This window comes from Anolis carolinensis, chromosome 2 (genome assembly GCF_035594765.1).
Source record: "Anolis carolinensis isolate JA03-04 chromosome 2, rAnoCar3.1.pri, whole genome shotgun sequence".
In the NCBI taxonomy this organism is placed as follows: Eukaryota; Metazoa; Chordata; class Lepidosauria; order Squamata; family Dactyloidae; genus Anolis; species Anolis carolinensis.
The window spans coordinates 173,496,385-173,516,329 of record NC_085842.1 but is presented as its reverse complement, the minus strand read 5'-3'; the positions used below and the strand labels follow the sequence as shown (position 1 = coordinate 173,516,329).

Here is a 19,945-nt window from a genome sequence, read left to right as displayed (position 1 = left end):
AGCTTGACTGGTATCCAGCTTCCAAATGAGCACAAACATATGATAAATCAGCATCTGTTGCAGAAATTGGCATTTCTGTAGGCCCTCAACTACACCTCAGAAGCAAAAGGGTTCTGTACCTACATGAGAAAAAGGGAGAAAGGGAGGAATAACCAAAGAAAGTTCTCTTTAAGAGATCAGCTCCATCCAGCCCCTCCTTTCCCATTTCAATTTCAGCTGGAATTCATAAATACTACTATGCAACTTGAACTGCTGCCTGCATGTTTGTTTCTAATTTGAAATATGATGCTGTAGAAAGTGTTCTATGGATACTATGGACCACTAAAAAAGGACCCCCCGGTGATGCAATGGGTTAAATTCTTGTGCTGGCAGGACTGACTAAAAGGTTGGTGGTTTGAATCCGGGGAGCGGGGTGAGCTCCCATCTGTCAGCTCCAGCTTCCCATGCAGGGACATGAGTGAAGCCTCCCATAGCATGGTAAAATATCAAAACATCCATGCGTCCCCTGGGCAATGTCCTTGCAGACGGCCAATTCTCTCACACCAGAAATGACATGAAGTTTCTCAAGTTGCTTCTGACACACACACAAACCATTAAAAAAAACCCAAATGAACAGGTCTGAGAGCAAATGAAGTTTGAAAACTTCCTAGAAGTCCCCCCCCCCCCCCCCCCGAGAAGTGGTGATGACTAAAATGAGGCTGTCAGACTGTGGACTTACCATGAGACAATATGGCCCATTTGAAAAGATGGTAATGCTTGGCAAATTGGAAGGTAAAAGGATAAGAAGGATAGGTTGATGGACTCAATCAAGGACACCATGGTCCTGAGTTTGCAAGACCTGTGCTGGGCATTACATGACCAAGGATCTTGGGCATCTCTCATTTAGGGAATTATCACGAATAGAACGCTACCAGATATTAACCAACTACCAGATATTATTATTATTATTATTATTATTATTATTATTATTATTATTATTATTAATAATAATAATAATGTATTTATATCCTGCCACCATCTCCCTGAAGGGACTCGACATCATATTTTCCTATTTCCTCCCCATTGCCTTTCATTTTCAGTTGTTTCATCTCATACATTGTAACCCTATAGGCAACAATTCTTATTTGTTAGTGACCATAGTTAGATTTTTTAAAGGGCCTTTAAAGCTAAAGAATCAGATATAAATACTGTAAATAATGCACACAAACAAGTCATGCATGAATAAATGTATTTGGGTGAGACAGACTTCCCTTTTGCCATTTCACTCTAGGGCTGATCAGGCACAGATTATCTCCAATCTCTTTCAGTTGTGGAAGTCTTCATTAATCCATTACATCCTATAAAAGTGTCCGCCTGGGTACAAACTGCAAAATCATTTTTGAATGTATTATTCAAAAACAAATAAAACCGGTAAGCACACAAAATCGATTTTGAGAATAAACATAGTTGTGTTCCAAGCCACCTTTTTATTCAGGAAGCTCAAATCAAGTTGATTAACAAAAAATATAGACCAAAGAAAACTCTCAGTCACCCTTAGCTGTTACTAAGTTTGCTGGAAAACAAGACTCGAGTCATTATTCTCAGCCAACAGTGGACTTGCAAGAAATGTTTTGCTTGGTCTAAGTGAAGAAGGAGTGACCCAAAGTCTGCATGGTTGCAGGAACAGAATATGGATCTGGGTTTGACCATCTCTGTGTAATATATTGCAGGGCTTCAGAATCCCACATGGGGAGTAGAAAAGATATCCATGCTGCCTTGCGGCCCACATACTAGACTGCTCTAGGCCACACTTGCCTTTGAGAAGAAGCCGACATGGCACTATATTTTAGTGCCATCATTTTGAGCACAGTTATGCCTCAGGAATAGCCGTAGAAAAATTGAGCATTCTCTAGAGCAGTGGTTCCCAACCTTTGGGCCTCCAGGTGTGTTGGACTTCAACTCACAGAAATCTCAGCCATTTTACCAGCTGTTAGGAACTGTGGGAGATGAAGTCCAAATCACCTGGAGGTCCAAAGGTTGGGAACCACTGCTCTAGAGTTCCTCAGTTGCAGATTGATGGATCAACAGCATGGACTCTGTCCATTAACTTACTCTCAGACCAAGACAAAGGCTATAGGCCCTTTCACTTGGTATTAACAGCACAGGCTTTTGTTGAGTCCTTCCTTCATTGTTCATTTTGTTTCAAAACATGGACAAATACTTCTTTCACATTTTCTTGTGCACCAACGTCTGTGGGTTTCAGAAGGGATGAATAACAGCCCAAACATGTGAGATTTAGAAGTTCTGTGGCCTGGTGGCTACGATGGTAGGATTGACACCAGTGTAAGATGTTATCAGTTGTATGAGCCTCACATCAAAAAGTATGTAAGCAACTTTTTAAAAGGACGGGACCAGTGGCAGATGCAAGACATGGCATAGCAATAGCTTTTTGCTTTGGAGGAGGGGAGGAAATTACTAACAAGAAATGGTAGAGATTTATAAAATGATATATGGTTTGGAGAAAGTGGGTGGAAAGGACTGTTTCTTCTCTTCTCATTTCAAGAACTTAACCCACTGAAGTTGACAGGCTATACATTCAGGACAGATAAAAGAAAACACTTCTGAACACAACACAACATATGGAATTAACTGGCCCAAGATGTGGTGATGGAACCTCTCTTGGATTAGAGGAATGCATGGATGGTAGATCCTATAGGATGCCTTGAGTCATTTTTAGAAAAAAAAAAGATATCACACAAATCGAAGATGTTATGCTGTTGCAGATGTTACTGATAATAGCCATCTGGGAATTACCTGATAGGAATATTTTTTCAGTCGTATTCCTGGTTGCTGATTTGTTGAATTTTGTTTGATATAGTGTTAATGCTGTTTTTATATTTGGTATTTTTGATTGTGTTAATTGGGCTGTTACATCTTACTATGGTTTTAAAATGCGTTTTTAGTTGGTGAATTTTGTTGTATGTCCTGGGCTTGGTCCCACTTGTAAGCCACCCTGAGGTCCTTTTGGGAGATGGTGGAGGGATATAAAAATAAAGTTGTTGTTTGTTGTTGTTGTTATTGTTGTTGTTGTTGTTGTTGTTTTTATTATTATTACTATTACTGCTGCTGCTACTACTACTACTACTACTACTACTACTACATTTTGACACCTGTTCCCACAAATTTGCCCATTTTTTTCTAGTTTTAGAATTGTGCCATCATCGTAGAATCAACTTTATTGTGGATTCTCAATTGTTGCTGCTCTGTCCAGATCTTGGAAAAGTTTTAAAAAGAAAATCCTACTCTGCAGATCACCTAGACAGCAGTGTAATATTATTATTATTATTATTATTATTATTATTATTATTATTATTATTATTAATAGGACTCAGAGCTGTTTCCAACATGTATGTAAAAACAGTCAATTGTCAAAACAACATACAATAACTTGAAACACAGCAAACATAATAAACACATCATAACAAGGTAAAACAATTCAGTTAACATAGACAGAACATTTCATCGAGGGATCGGGAACCAGTAGTCAGGGCGATATCCCATTTGGTTTTATACTATGTTGTGGATGGGAGTAGAGCGGGATTCTTGGGTTTGTCATCCAAAAATGTAATCTTCCAAAGTCCTAGTTCTGCAAATCCAGGGGAATTTAGGAACATTTCTGTTCCTAACTAGTGAGCGTTAAGTCAGGGTTTGAATGTATAAAATACATGTGCAGTACAATTCCAGATTTAGATAACAAAAAGTGTGAATACCTGTTTACAATTAATCTTGGTTCAAAGCAGTTTTATCTTGTATGCATGTATAGCTTTAAATTGTTTTTCACATTTTTAAAACTGCTGAACCATTGAAGTCACCTTTTAGCATGTTTGTTTATTTGTTTGCATTGATATTGCAAACAAATACAAGATCTCCATCAAAATACGATATCCTGTTTCTTTATTTTCAATTTCGCCATCCTTTTTTACATTATTAGGAGTTCATGGATAAGGAGCTCATAATATATTCTATTTTCCCCCACCTGTTAAACGAAAGGAAACCACACCATAAAATCTTACAAAATTCTGGATTACATTGTCTGATATAGTGCAGCCAGGAATGCAACTATGTCATTCCCAGGCAATAACTGTTTGGCAAATGGTTCACCCAAGTTCATGTCACTGCCATGTGATTTTACGTCTTTCCCCCAGAATCGAAGTCCCATAGATCTACTCTATCACTATGAAATACTTTTAAGGAAGTAATAAGGGTGCCAGAGCTAAGAGGGAGCCATGAGGACAGTTCCATCTTATCTTTTTACATCAGCTGAGGCCCCTCCCACCATCTCCAACTGACGCTCGAGTGCCAGAGCTAAGAGGGAGCCATGAAGACAGTTCCATCTTGTCTTTTTACATCAGCTAGAGGCCCCTATCTGCAATAACATGCTATGCTAGTTTTATATCTGGAGCAGAATGAAGAAGGCGGGGCCGGGAAGACATCTTTCCACCATGTCTCCTGTATCAATTTAATGATATAATGATATATAATAATATTATACTATACTAATATTATAATACATTGTATATACATGTAATATTAATAATAATATTATGAGGTAATACAATGTAATAATAGTTATAATTCACTATTATAATTGTATACTTATATTGCTATATAGTTGTATAATATAATATATTGTATGTATATATACTTGTAAACCGCCCTGAGTCCCCTTCGGGGTGAGAAGGGCGGTATATAAATGTCGCAAATAAATAAATAAATAAATAATGGAAAGGGTGCCTAGATTTTTTTTACGAACTGATTCTCCTTGAACTGGGAGCATTTCATGATTGGATGCAATTATATGTTAGAAAAACAAGCTTGTTCCTTGTCATTACTAATACTGTAATAAAGACTGGTTCTCTTTTGACATTAGCTTCTGGGCTGTTTCAAACTGGAGACTGGAAAGAGCTATTCTCTCACAACTCTGGGTAGCTGGGTCTTTGTTCTCCCTAAAATGTGATTTCCCGCAACCACTGTTTGCATTTGCAGACTTTTTGCTTAGAAATAGGCAATATTAAAAATAGGATTAAAGCTTTTCACTTATCATTACAGATGGTTGCATCTGGCATCTCTAAAATTTTAATCCCTTATGTACCAATAGTGGCACACAACCAGCTGGCTACAAGCAAAGCCCTTGGCATGTGTTTGACTTTTAGGGAAATTTCTAGATGCTATCAAATGCCATAGATAGTATTGTAAATTGGCCTTTCACATTTACGGATTCAGCATTTGCAGATGTGATTATTGAGGATTTGATTAAAATGTTCTCTTTACAAAGCTCCAGATGCTCCAGTGTGACTCTGTGGAGGCTGAGCATAAAATCAGCAGAAGGACCTAGAGATTTCTGAAGAGATACTCACTAGGGTTTTTAAAAAGTAGATTTTTTATTTGCTTTTTCACATTTTCATGGGGGTCCTGCACCCTAACCCCAGCTTGAGGAGAGGTTTCGCTGATACTAATACCGTGTTTCCCTGAAAATATGACAGTGTCTTATATTAATTTTTGCTCCCAAAGATGTGCTAGGTCTTATTTTCAGGGGATGTCTTATTTTTCCATGAAGAAGAATTCACATTTATTGTTTGAACAAAAAAAATGAACATATATTATATACTATACAGTAGTTGTCATCACAAACCAACATAACCAGACAAACTGTGAATCCTATCAAGAATTTCCTGTTACTACCATTATTGCCATGTACAACTGGTATGTACATTTACCAATTCTGCATGCTCTGGTGTTCTGTTTGGCAGACGCCGGGCATACTTCTAAACAAAAACTTTGCTAGGTCTTACTTTTGGGGGAGGCCTTATATTTAGTAATTCAGCAAAACCTTTACTAGGTCTTATTTTCTGAGGATGTCTTATTTTTGGGGAAACAGGGTAGCAACATCAATGACAATTATATTTATCTATACGATACATTATACATATTTGATGACCCCAATTTGACACCATCAACAGGGGTGAATAGCCTGATTTAGATGCTCTTTTGTGGCAATGCTTTGTGATCACTGCCATGGGCAACGTTAGCTCAGAAACAGAATGGGACCTTCCAGGCCATGAACTCCAAGCTGTTTAGTTTCCTAGACTCTCCGTTGAGACCTTATCTCCTCAGCTGTGGCCTTCTCTGTTTTATTTGTCTTTGGGATCTCGCCAAACCAATTAGAGGGCATATATTTATGGGCAAAAGAACAGCTACTTTGAAAGTGGTTTTCTGAGGTTAAAAATTCCAGCCTAATGCAGCCCTTTGGGATATACCACAAGCTTGTCACATGAAATAAATTAGCTCATTTATTAGCGTCTTAAAGAAATAAAGTAGCTTGTTAATGACGCTTACCCTAGTCATGATTAAGCAGTTGATGGAGGCAGAGTGGGGGCAAGGGGAAGCTGCTCCTACATGGCAAATTACTTTGGCTGATGGGCTATGGCACTATGTGGCAACCCTCTCTCTCCTCCTGGGCTGTAAAGGAATCAGGCTTAATTAGCCCTTAATATTAAGCTGGCCAGAACAATTGTGTGTGTTTCTTTTAAAAGCAGAATGTAATTTGGTAGGTGGGGAGGGAGAACCAGAATATTGTAGTAGGAGTCTGGAGGCCAAGATTTGAATTCCCACTTAGCTATTGCAACCCACTGGGTGACCTTAGACAAGTCATATTCTCTCAGACCCATAGGAGAACTATGGTAAACCCTCCCTAAATAAATATCCCCCTCCAAATCCTCCATGTGATAGGTTTGCCTCATTAGGAATGTCATAAGTTGGAAATTACTTGAAGGAACACAACAATGAAAACAAAGCTGGGATGGTGGGTACATGAGTGGGGGTGTTGGGGGTACTGCATGAATTCTAGTCCATTTGCAAGGCACAGGCTCAACTGAATAATTGTTAGCAATTACAGGCAAAAGCAAACCCCAAGACGTGATCCTGCCCCTGATCCTGGGCCCTTATTGTAATATTTTGGGCTGAGTGTACATTTTGAATAATGCTGAACCTATTGGATCCTTCTATTTGTTTTTGGTAACAGAATGTAGCTGGTGCACATGACTGCCTCCCTTCAGAATACTGATTACCACCCATATTTTTCTCTTTACTGCAAATAAATTGGTTCAGGTAAACAAACTTACAAACTACTTAATTACACGGGACTTTGCAAGCGCTGTAAGACACTTACAACACACTTAATTTAAGGAGCCCCACGTTGCCCATCACGTGAGGCACAGTCACTTTTGGCGGGGCTCTGTAGATGAACTGTGGTGCGAGCGTCCTAAAACGCTTTGCCCAGAACACAGGAGGCTTCCTGTGTTCTGTAGGTAGTAACAAGGCTCAGGGGTGGGGTTGTGGTCGTGGGGGAGAGCTGCACAGTGATGCTTCTCCATGTGTGATGGGAAGCGTTGCTGTGGGCGAGGCGGAGTGCAGGGAACCGGAATTGCCTTGCTGCCCCACAGATTTGCAAGGGAAGCTGGCGAATCCTCCTGCTGCCCCTCATCAATATGATAAGGTCCAAAACCCTATCAGAGTACTGTATCCCTTTGCCTAAGACAACCCTATGAAAATTAGGTTTGCAGACAACTTGAAGACACATCGCACACAAAGCATCTCTTGTTTTTTGTTTTTTTTTATGTTCCTGAGCATCATCCTGCACTGCATTTCTCAGGGTAGGTTGGTTCACTGTGACCTTCATGCTCATTGTATCTTCTATCATGACAATTGCGTTTCTTCCTGTATTCCAGGTCCACAAAGCAAAGTGTCAAGATGTCAGCCCAATGAGTACAACTGCCTGGGAACAGATCTTTGTATCCCCATGATCAAGCTGTGCAATGGTGAACGCGACTGTGTGGATGGGTCAGATGAAGGGGCCCACTGTCGAGGTAAGCTTCCCTCCTCTGTGCAGCAGTTCTTATTACTCGAAAAGTTCAGGTGTCTGGTGAAAACCAGGGTCATAATACAGGGTCCTTCAATATTATTTTTACTGTTGGAAATAGTGTCAAAGCTAAAGCGCTAGCGTTAATTCAACATCCAGTTCATTGAAGTTAATTGTGTCACTGAAAATGATGAAATTAATTTGTTGAATTAATAATTAACAAGGCTTAGCATTATGCTTTTAAATAAAAATGCACAACTAAGATGACTAAAAATGGCTGCCTCTATTACTTCCCCAAAGAAAAACAGGAAATTATATTAAACATTAATTACTAATCCTCATTTTAAAAAATGACCCAAAATATCAGAAAATTATCTAACACATTGAAGATCCATAAATGTAATCAATTATTTCCAACCTCAGACAAAAAGAGTGCAAGTGGGATTTAGTGATTGGGGACCTAAAATCAACAACATTTTGGTGTTGAAGAGAACCTTCCTCTGAGCTGAAATTGCGACATTACAGCAAAAGGGTTGATGCAATCTTGGCAGTGTTGTTAATAAGGGAATAATGAATAAGTTGTGGTTGTTAGTAATGGAATAGCAAGTGATTATAGAAGAATAATGAACAAGGACCAGATACGTTGACTGACATACAGTGGGAAGAGGTGGGAAAAGATCTTAATCAGCACTCTGCACTTAACACTTTTTTTAATTAGAGAGTGAAGTCATATTTTTATGGCTTGCAAAACAATATAGTGTGAATGACTCATATTAATGTATTACATCTAACCTACATTTCCTTTCAGTTTTTATTATTACTGTGTACTTAAAAAAAAAAGAAAGGGTAAACGAATAAAGAGAACATAGCAATTAGATCCAAAACCTGGGATTGGAACATCATGTGAGGATGTTGCAGTTTTTCATACTTTGGCTTCTATTTCTCCTCTTGCAAAATAGGGAAGAGTAAACTAGAAGAAATAAGGGGTGCTTAACCTTTCATAGAACTCCCCTGAAAGAAAGTAGTCTAATTTTTTTTATTTTCTGGAAAATGAGGATTTTCTCTTTTTAATGAAGATATATAGCATGTAACTTTAAAATGTGCTGTTTTAATCTGAATTTGTCTTTCCTAAATTATAAGTATTGTGGTGGCACAGTGGGCTAAACTCTTGTGCCCAGCAGGATTGCTGACCCAAAGGTTGGGTTGCTGACCTGAAGGTTGTTTGTTTGAATCCACAAGATGGGATGAGCTCCTGTCTGTCAGCTCTAGCTTGCAGGGACATGAGAAAAGCCTCCCAGCAGGATGGTAACACATCCCCTAGGCAATGTCTCTGTAGATGGCCAATTTTCTCACACCAGAAGCGACTTACAGTATGTTTTCAAGTCACTTCTGGCACGATTTTTTTTTAAAAAAGCATTTTGATTGCCATTGTTGCAGCATTATCCGCTGCTGCTTTTTTGAGTGTGTTTATATTTCAGTTGTAAGGACATTTGTTAATTAATGGGTTTCCAGCTGAAAAATGTGTGGCATGATTGTTTTAAATTGCCCAATATACTCATATATAAATCTAGAAATGTTAATTAAAAATCAGTGCAGAAAACTTAGGTTGACTAATCCACAAATCAGTATGAGAACTGTACCTTAATTTTTTTTTAAAAAGGAGCTGTCCCGTTCTCTGAGTAGAGTGGTGAAAGGCAAGAGTTTAATCAATTCCTGGAGAATCTAAAATAAGGAATGACTCGTGTCTGCTTTCCCTGTTATGATGCCATTTCTGGTCTTTGTGAATGCCTGGGTTGAAAATGGTCTCTGAGGTAGCACTGGTGCTTTCCCTTCTCTGCAGAATGACTCTTGAATTATCCTTGGGTCATATCAAAAGCCATAATTGTGGCACCAAACCTGCTCTTGAATTATGCATGAGGTTGATATATATGAGAATATATGGGGGAAAACAATATTTAAAATGGTCTTAGCTGTCTAAAGTCATCCCATCTTCACCCCCAGAATTACAGACCTTTATTTGAGATGGAAAACTAGGCTGGAATTGTTATCTCAAAAAAAGGAAAAGAAACAAAGAAAGTGGCTACAGAGTCAGTGAAGGGAAAGAGATGGGAAGCAGCAGGAAATAAAATTGGTCAGAGGAAGGGTTAAGCACAGGTATGTGCACATAACCACACAAACATACCACCTGCTGTTTTTTTCTGCTGCCCTCTATGGCCCTCTTTGTGTGGAGCAAAGCAGTTGCTACGATTTAAACAGTAGTGTTGGATAGATAATGACAATTCTGGTCAAAGCTTGAAGTTACTGTACTGGCTGTGCTGTTCTGGAACTGTTGTGTCATTCGGTGGAACAGAAATATTCTTCAGTTACTCTTGCTATTTTTTTATAATTATGTACCTATTGCAAATGTTTGTTGTTGAATAAAACATAAATACAGTTAACCAGGGAGTGACAGGAAAGAAATAACACCAGTGAAGGAATAGCCGAGGCTATCCAGAAGATAACAAGGGAACAGAAGCTGGAGAAGGTCAGGAAAAGTTGCATGTAATTAAGACCACGGGCACTTCTGCCTGTGTAAAAAAGTGTATTGATTCATCTTTCAGTGTAGATGATTGCAGCTGAGCCTTTTGAAAAGACTCTGAGAAAAATGGACAGAATTGCTCTGAGAATGATCTGAATGCTAGGAGAAAAAAGCCTCTTACAGTGAAAACTATTGAGAAGCTTGAAGCAGATCTATGCCCAAAATGCTTTTGTAGGGAGGAGGAATTGACTATTAGCTTTTTAATTTAGCAGTTTAATCCTAAAAAGAGTTAGATAATAAAATTGGACCCATCCCTCGATAAAAAACCCCCTGACATTTCAAAGGCAGCTTTAGTATACTAAATAGTTCCCTACATGTTCACCAAATGCATTGAGACTTGCTTCTATGTAGGATTTAAGCCTTGAACTCTTGCATAGTGACTGGCATTGGCATGGCATTGGCAGAGTTTGGCATTTCAAGAGAAACACGTGTTCAAAAGGAAAGGATCACCATTCCTCCCCATCCAACCCAACCCATATTTAGTTTCCCCGCAAGCAGCTAAATAACCACATTGTCCTCTAGAGAGGCTTTGGAGTTCTTGGAAGGTTTCGTAGTGGAGTAGATCAAAGAGGCTTCTTTCAGTTTAACCCCACTCTGCAATCCTGTTTGAGTCAGATATCGAAGTATTTTAAGTGGCCTTCATGTAGGCCTTACTCCCCTGCAGAGATCCTCTAGAGCTGACAAGGTGGTAGGTGCATACCACTATGCCATCCTGAACTGTGGAGTCCTGGTATTGGAAGAGTGAGTGTATATTCCATTGGGTATAACATCTCTCAAGCATGGGTATGCCAGCCTTGTAAATAGTTCCACAAATGTTACAACCCTGCAGTTGATGTTGATTGCTAGCCTTAAAGGCTATTAGTAGCCTACATTTCTATGCTGGCTACAGTGGAAAAGCTTCCTTTTCTTCTGCCAGCATAGAAATTCAGGCCATTGGATTGTTAATGGGTAGAGAAGAAAAATGCCCTCTACCATGTAGACTTTCATAGATATGACAAAGGGTACTATCTGCCCTCTGCCAAATTGAGAGCTATCCACACTGTATAAATATAGTGCCACATTCCACTTCAGCTGCCATGGCAATGTCCTGTGGAAAATGGGATGGGGCTGTAGTTTGACCAAAGGCAGCAGACAAACTCATTGACCATGGATCCTAAATGGCCTTCCCTCAGCTGACAGTCCCATAGGATGTTGCCATGGCAGTTAAAGTGCAATCATAGCACCATACTTGTGTGAATAAGACCCTGGTTTCTGTGTTTGTCCCTGGAAAAAAGACTTCTCTCCTTCTGCAGTCAGTACAGAAACTGAGTAGTCAGGTGTCTGAGGGGATGTGATGACTCATGGGCCATGTAGTCCTGTTCCTAGTACTGTTGTGTCAGATGAAGAAGAAAACTTGGGTTTCCCACCGTTTCTGCCGGATTTGGAGCCCTTGCAGCTGCAGGATGTTTGCCCACAAGAAGCCAGCCAAACAAGCCTTGAGAAGAAATCTCCCCCATTTTCTTGCCGTCTTTATTATAATCAAGATAGAAGCGCTCGGGAGGCGACTCGCCGGAGCGCTAGGATAGCTGCCAGACAATTAGATGATTAAGTCTGTTTCCCTTGGGAAAGTTTAAGGAGTCATGCATCTGGACACAGCATGGGTTTCGGTTCTTGTTCCCCAGAGAAGGTGTTCTTTGGCGGGAAAACAAGATCCTATATAGGTGTTTGGACACAAAGGAATCCTTGCGGAGTCAATTCGTCAGCTTCGGGAGTAGATTGTGTGTGGACTACGCTACTCCAGCTTCCAGGACCTTGCTCTCGTTCCAGCCCTGCCTTGTTCCCCGGATTTCGCCACGGACCCTGTTCTTGCTCCTCGCTTCTTGTTGCCTTGAATCAAGCCTTGTTTGCCAAGAATCTAGTTTGCTTCCTAGCCTTGCATTAAGCTTCATGGACTAAAGGACCGTGTCATTTCCCCTCACTTTGCTTGGCAAAGTGTGTGTTTCGGTTATTGGATTACAACTTTGGACCTTAATATTTCATATTGGACATTGTTTTCCTGGACTATTTTTGACCTTTCCTGAAAGGTCTACTTCTGAACTATATTCTACACTTGTTTTTATTAACTTTATATATTTCCTCAATAAAGATATTAGTTAGATTCTGGTCTCTGCGCATGGTTATTGGTGCTCTGCAGCCTGGGTCCTGACAGTTTGACTCCGCCAGGCTTAAGCACCAATTAACCTAGACCAGAATGTCTACTGGAACCGGGGCGGAAGCCCAACCACTCAGCTACACCATCTCCAAGGATGAAGTGGACAGAATCCGAGATACACTCCATACGCAGGAGGGAGAAATACGGGGCTTGAAGGAACGCGGAGCCCGTCTCCCTGCCCTGGCGCTACCAACCAAGTTTTCTGGAGAAGCTTCCAAGGTTCATGTTTTCCGTCGCCAATGCCAGGCATACCTAGAAGCCCGTCATGCCGAATTTCCCCAAGAAGACATCAAGGTGGCGTGGATTTACAGTCTCCTAGACGGGCCAGCGGCCAATTGGGCGACGGCGCTGTTTAATGAAGCCTCCCCACACCTAAGTTCCGCGCAAAACTTCCTGAATCACCTTAAGGCGACGTGGGGGATCGAGGACAATTTAGAGGCGGCCGGCCACAAACTCCGGCGCCTTCTCCAAGGGGACAGGCCCTTGTCCCAGTATATAGCCGAGTTCCGAGTGCTGGCCCAAAACACTGGTTGGAATGACATAGCCCTCAGAGGACAGTTTCGGGAGGGTCTCAACATCGAGATGTTGGAAGAAATCTCCAAGGTGGATCCTCCAAACTCCCTTGAAAGACTTATTGACCAATGTTTACGGGCCGAAGTCATGCTTGCCAACAGAAAACAGTGGCTCCGAGGCCAGAGTGGAAGAGCTGGAGCAAGACCTCCCGCTCCCGCCGGCATCCAGCCACGTCCAACGTGGAGACCCCCGCCACCAGCCCCATACCCCAGAGAAAGCGAGGAGGTGCCGATGCAGTTGGGCAATGTGCGTCCCAGATTAGACGTAGCCGAGAAGGCCCGCCGCCAACGTTTAAACCTCTGTTGGTACTGCGGAAACGGGGGCCACTTTGCCAGAGAGTGTCCAGCCAAAAGAAAGCCCGCCGCTCGTTTGGCGGCGGCGTCCTCCGTGGAGTCGGAAACGGCCGAGGCGGCTAGCGCAAAGCCGGCGGGGGAAGCCAACGACCGGGCGTAGAGAGGCTCGCCAACCCGGTCAGAAACCCCACTCAAGAGCCGCCAACCGGGGTCCTATTTCTCCTAGTGGTCACATTGTGGTCAGCGAAAAAAGGACCCGTCATGATCCATGCCATGATAGACTCAGGAGTGACAAACAATTTCATCGATAGAGAGTATGCCGACTCTCTAGGATTACAATATCACGATTTCAAGAACGCCCGGGTGGTGCAAGCCATAGATGGCCGCCCTCTAAAGACAGGTCCGGTAAGCCAATGGTCTGAACCCACCAGAATGTGGATAAGAGAACACATGGAAGAGATTTCCTTTTTTGTCACCGAGGTTCCTCACTTCCCTGTGATTTTGGGAATCCCATGGCTGACACTCCACGACCCCAGCATCTCTTGGACCAACAGAGAACTGCAGTTTGCTTCTAAATATTGCCAAAACCATTGTCTTGTAGCCAAGGTCTGCCATGCCACAGACGCTGAATCCATCATCACCTTGCCCAAGAAATACTCAGATTTTTGGGATGTTTTCAATGAGAAGGAAGCCGAGAAACTACCCCCGCATAGGCCTTATGATTGTGCCATTGACTTGGTGGAGGGGGCCCCGATCCCGCGAGGACACCTATACTCCCTGACTGAACCAGAGCAAGAAGCTCTCAGGGAGTTCATAGAGTCAAATCTTCGCAAGGGATTCATCAAACCCTCTCAATCCCCAGCTGCCTCCCCGGTGATGTTTGTAAAAAAGAAGTCAGGGGACCTACGCTTGGTTGTGGACTATAGAGCATTGAATAATATCACGAAGCGGAACCGCTATCCCCTGCCTTTAATCTCGGACCTATTAGACCGGCTTCGAGGGGCCAAGGTTTACACCAAGCTGGATCTTCGGGGGGCTTACAATCTAGTTCGCATCAGGGAGGGGGACGAGTGGAAAACCGCCTTCCAGACCAAATTCGGATTATTCGAGTCCCTAGTCATGAATTATGGTTTATGTGGAGCTCCCGCAACGTTCCAGCACTTTGTCAACGATATCTTTCAGGACTATCTAGATCGGTTCCTGATCATCTACTTGGACGATTTTTTGGTGTTTTCTAGAACACAATCAGAACATGAGAAGCACGTCAGAATGGTGTTACAACGTTTGCGAGATCATGGACTATATGCCAAGTTGGAAAAATGCGCCTTTGATCTTGAAGAGGTTGATTTCCTGGGATACGGTGTTTCGCCACAAGGACTCTCCATGGACCCGGCAAAGGTTTCAGCAGTATTGGAATGGCGAGCGCCAACCAACAAGAAAGAGGTGCAACGTTTCTTGGGGTTCGTGAACTACTACCGCAAGTTCATTCCAGACTTTGCCCGCTGGTCTGACCCAATCACCAGCTGCATCCGTGGAAAACAGCCTTTCCGCTGGACGGAGCAAGCAGAGAAAGGGTTCCAGCAACTAAAGAAATTATTCACGTCCCAGCCAATTCTACAGCACCCTGATCCTAAAACCCCTTTTGTTGTGCAGGCTGACGCCTCCGATGTGGCAATTGGGGCTGTACTCATGCAACCAGTGGGAGAACATCTTCATCCTTGTGCCTTTTACTCCCGTCAACTAACAGCCCCAGAGAGAAATTACACTATTTGGGAGAAGGAACTTTTGGCCATAAAAGCAGCCTTTGAAAATTGGAGACATTGGTTAGAAGGGGCCAAATTTCCCATTGAGGTCCATACTGACCATCGTAATTTAGAGCATCTAAGAACTGCCCGCAAGTTAAATCAGAGGCAGCAGCGCTGGGCTTTATTCTTTGAGCGTTTTGACTTCCAGATCCATTATGTAACCCCAGCTCAGACCAAGCAAGCAGATGCTCTATCACGGAAGCCAGAGTATGCTGCAGGGCGCAAAGAGACCTTTGAATCCCAATTGCTGCAGCCCGGGAACTTTGCCACGCTCACAGTGGGAAACACCAAATCCACTCCAATTGAACCAACTCCCTCTACTCCAGGACCCCTTTGTGCTCAAGAAATTAGAGCCAGTCAACAAGCAGACGCCTGGGCTCAAGATCAATTTCGCCAAGGACTACGTTTCCCTTTCTCACTTAAGGATGGGTTACTATGCTACAGAAATCATGTCTACATCCCTCCAGGACCAGGCAGAGAAAAGGCTCTTCGCCTGTGTCATGACTGCAAGCCAGCAGGGCATTTTGGACTATTTAAAACCATGCATTTGATCCTACGAGATTTTTGGTGGCCCAAAATCCGCAAGGATGTGGAAAAATATGTCAATACCTGCCCGGTATGCCAGCGTTCCAAGACAAGAAGGGAGAAGCCCTCAGGGCTACTGCACCCCCTTCCTACTCCATCTCGTCCATGGGAGATAATTTCTGCGGATTTTATCACTGATCTACCACCTTCCCTTGGATTCACCACGATCCTAGTGGTGGTGGACCTTTTTACCAAATTGGCCCATTTCATTCCCTGCGATGGCCTCCCCACAGCCAAAGAGACTGCAGATTTATTCCTTCAGCATGTTTTCAGACTACATGGATTGCCCAAGAGTTTAGCCACAGACCGTGGATCTCAATTCACCTCTCGTTTCTGGAAGGCACTACAAAAACTATTGGGCATAGACTCTCGTTTATCTTCAGCTCACCATCCTCAAACGGATGGGCAAACTGAGCGCACCAATGCCACTTTGGAACAATACCTTCGTTGTTATGTAAACTATCAGCAGGACAATTGGGCTTCCCTGTTATCTCTGTCAGAGTTTGCCTACAACAATGGCTTCAACTAAGGAAACCCCGTTCTTTGCAAACTACGGCTTCCATCCACGTTTCTTTCCTCCTGTCATTGAAACCTCAGAAGTCCCCGCAGCGGAGGACTGGCTACAAGAACTCACAGCGGTGCAACAACTATTGCTCCAGCAACTGGACCAAGCCAAGGAGGACTATAAACGCCACGCTAACAGTCATCGCCAACCGGGCCCCGAGATCAAGGTAGGAGATCGGGTTCTTTTGTCCACTCGCTTTTTGCCCTCCCACCGTCCCTGCCGGAAGCTAGAAGCCCGTTTCATTGGTCCTTATCCAGTGGTGGCGCAACTTAACCCCGTGACTTTCAAACTTCAACTTCCGCGCTCCATGCGCATTCATCCAGTGTTTCATCGCTCCCTGCTCCTTCCGGCGGATGGTGTGTGCCCCGATGCGGACCGGCCGGCCCCCACTCCTGTTTTGGTGGATGGGGAGGAGGAATTCGAGGTTCAGGACATTTTGGATTCTCGCTTCCACCGCTGCCGCCTTCAGTATCTCATTGACTGGGTGGGTTTTGGGCCCGAAGAACGCTCTTGGGAAGACGCTTCCACAGTCCATGCCCCCGATTTAGCCCGCCGCTTCCATCAGGCCTACCCTGCCAAGCCGCGGCCCCGCACCTCGGGAAGGGAGCCCATTTTTGAGGGGGGCCTTGAGGAGGGGGATAGTGTGATGACTCATGGGCCATGTAGTCCTGTTCCTAGTACTGTTGTGTCAGATGAAGAAGAAAACTTGGGTTTCCCACCGTTTCTGCCGGATTTGGAGCCCTTGCAGCTGCAGGATGTTTGCCCACAAGAAGCCAGCCAAACAAGCCTTGAGAAGAAATCTCCCCCATTTTCTCGCCGTCTTTATTATAATCAAGATAGAAGCGCTCGGGAGGCGACTCGCCGGAGCGCTAGGATAGCTGCCAGACAATTAGATGATTAAGTCTGTTTCCCTTGGGAAAGTTTAAGGAGTCATGCATCTGGACACAGCATAGGTTTCGGTTCTTGTTCCCCAGAGAAGGTGTTCTTTGGCGGGAAAACAAGATCCTATATAGGTGTTTGGATACAAAGGAATCCTTGCGGAGTCAATTCGTCAGCTTCGGGAGTAGATTGTGTGTGGACTACGCTACTCCAGCTTCCAGGACCTTGCTCTCGTTCCAGCCCTGCCTTGTTCCCCGGATTTCGCCACGGACCCTGTTCTTGCTCCTCGCTTCTTGTTGCCTTGAATCAAGCCTTGTTTGCCAAGAATCTAGTTTGCTTCCTAGCCTTGCATTAAGCTTCATGGACTAAAGGACCTTGTCATTTCCCCTCACTTTGCTTGGCAAAGTGTGTGTTTCGGTTATTGGATTACAACTTTGGACCTTAATATTTCATATTGGACATTGTTTTCCTGGACTATTTTTGACCTTTCCTGAAAGGTCTACTTCTGAACTATATTCTACACTTGTTTTTATTAACTTTATATATTTCCTCAATAAAGATATTAGTTAGATTCTGGTCTCTGCGCATGGTTATTGGTGCTCTGCAGCCTGGGTCCTGACAGGGGACATGTTGGTTCTGAGATCTCTTCTGCACTGCCATATAATCCAGATTTTAAAAACAAATAATCCACATTATCTGCTTTGAACTGGATTATAGGAGTCTACACTGCCATATAATCCAATTCCAAGAAGATAATCTGGATTTTATATGGCAGTGTAGAAGAGGCCTTAGTGGCTGTTTCTAGAAAGAAAGCCCATATTTAGATGGAAAGGTTGCTGAGGCTCATCTGTGATACTTCTGATAGAATTATAGAAACAAACTAGTAAAATGTGGGCTAGACAAAACTATAGTTAGGTGGATCTGTAATTGGCTAAGCAAACGAACCCAAAAGGTGATCACCAATACGTCATCTTCATCATGGAAGGAAGTCACGAGTGGAGTGCTGCAGGGTTCCGTCCTGGCCCGGTTCTGTTTAACATCTTTATTAACGATTTAGATGAAGGGTTAGAAGGCACGATCATCAAGTTTGCAGATGACACCAAACTGGGAGGGATAGCCAACACTCCAGAAGAAAGGAGCAGAATTCAAAACGATCTTAACAGACTAGAGAGATGGGCCGAAACTAACAAAATGAAGTTCAACAGGGACAAATGCAAGATACTTCACTTTGGCAGAAAAAAATGGAATGCAAAGATACAGAATGGGGGACGCCTGGCTAGACAGCAGTACATGTGAAAAAGATCTTGGAGTCCTTGTGGACAACAAGTTAAACATGAGCCAGCAATGTGATGCGGCTGCTAAAAAAACCAACGGGATTCTGGCCTGCATAAATGGGGTTCTAGATCCAGGGAAGTCATGCTACCCCTCTATTCTGCCTTGGTCAGACCACACCTGGAATACTGTGTCCAATTCTGGGCACCACAGTTGAAGGGAGATATTGACAAGCTGGAATGCGTCCAGAGGAGGGCAACTAAAATGATCAAAGGTCTGGAGAACAAGCCCTGTAAGGAGCGGCTTAAAGAACTGGGCATGTTTAGCCTGCAGAAGAAAAGGCTGAGGAGACATGAGGGCCATGTATAAATATGTGAGGGGAAGTCATAGGGAGGAGGGGGCAAGTTTGTTTTCTGCTGCCCTGGAGACTAGGACGCGGAACAATGGCTTCAAACTACAGGAAAGGAGATTCCACCTGAACATCAGGAAGAACTTCCTCACTGTGAGGGCTGTTCGGCAGTGGAACTCTCTCCCCCGGACTGTGGTGGAGGCTCCTTCCTTGGAGGCTTTTAAACAGAGGCTGGATGGCCATCTGTCGGGGGTGCTTTGAATGCGATTTCCTGCTTCTTGGCAGGGGGTTGGACTGGATGGCCCATGAGGTCTCTTCCAACTCTACTATTCTATGATTCTATGAATTGTGACTCTAATCAGAATCCTCACTGACTTATTTTGGCAATCTGTGATGTCTTGTAATTACACTTGACCCTCCACATTTGTGGGTTTTTCTGTCATGGCTTGATTATCTGTGAGCTTGTAAAGGCCTCTTAACCAGTTTGCCCTCCTTGCCCTCCTCTTCCTTTCTATCTTTTATCCTTCCAACAGCAAGATGGGTAGGAAAGGGATATGACAGTTGAAAGAACAGGGAATAGAAGGAAGAAGAGTGGGACAAGGAGATTGATTGGCTAGAAAGGGGTTTAAAATCTGCTTGAAGTGTCCTGGTGACAAGGTGGGAAAGAGTGATGGACTAGTGCTGTTGACCATAGTCTGTATCATTTATTTGGAGGGGGGTATTTACTGTTTTTGTATTTTTGGTGAATCTTACATCCCAACCATTGCGGTTGGATGATTTGGGGAGTTGTATACATACACATACAGTAGTTTATAAGCTCAGAGGTGATAGTCATTAGTTCTTTGGATAAAACCAAAATCTTCTGGCTGTATTATATTAGTGTGGACCCTGCTCACACAAAAGTCTTAGGAGACCAGGCCTTCTTCCTCTGTCCTTGACAAAGACATTGAAGGCTTCC

At 43.1% G+C, this 19,945-nt stretch overlaps 1 protein-coding gene across 4 annotated transcripts in view; it reads left to right on the top strand.

Annotated features, from left to right (window-relative positions):
• lrp1 (LDL receptor related protein 1) overlaps positions 1-19,945 on the top strand; it is a 384,066-nt gene that overhangs the window by 115,440 nt on the left and 248,681 nt on the right. For all 4 annotated transcript variants that reach the window (XM_062971112.1, XM_062971111.1, XM_062971114.1 and 1 more), the window contains one exon: positions 7,767-7,904. In XM_062971112.1, the coding sequence (XP_062827182.1) occupies positions 7,767-7,904 (138 nt within the window). The remainder of the gene's footprint in view (positions 1-7,766; positions 7,905-19,945) is intronic.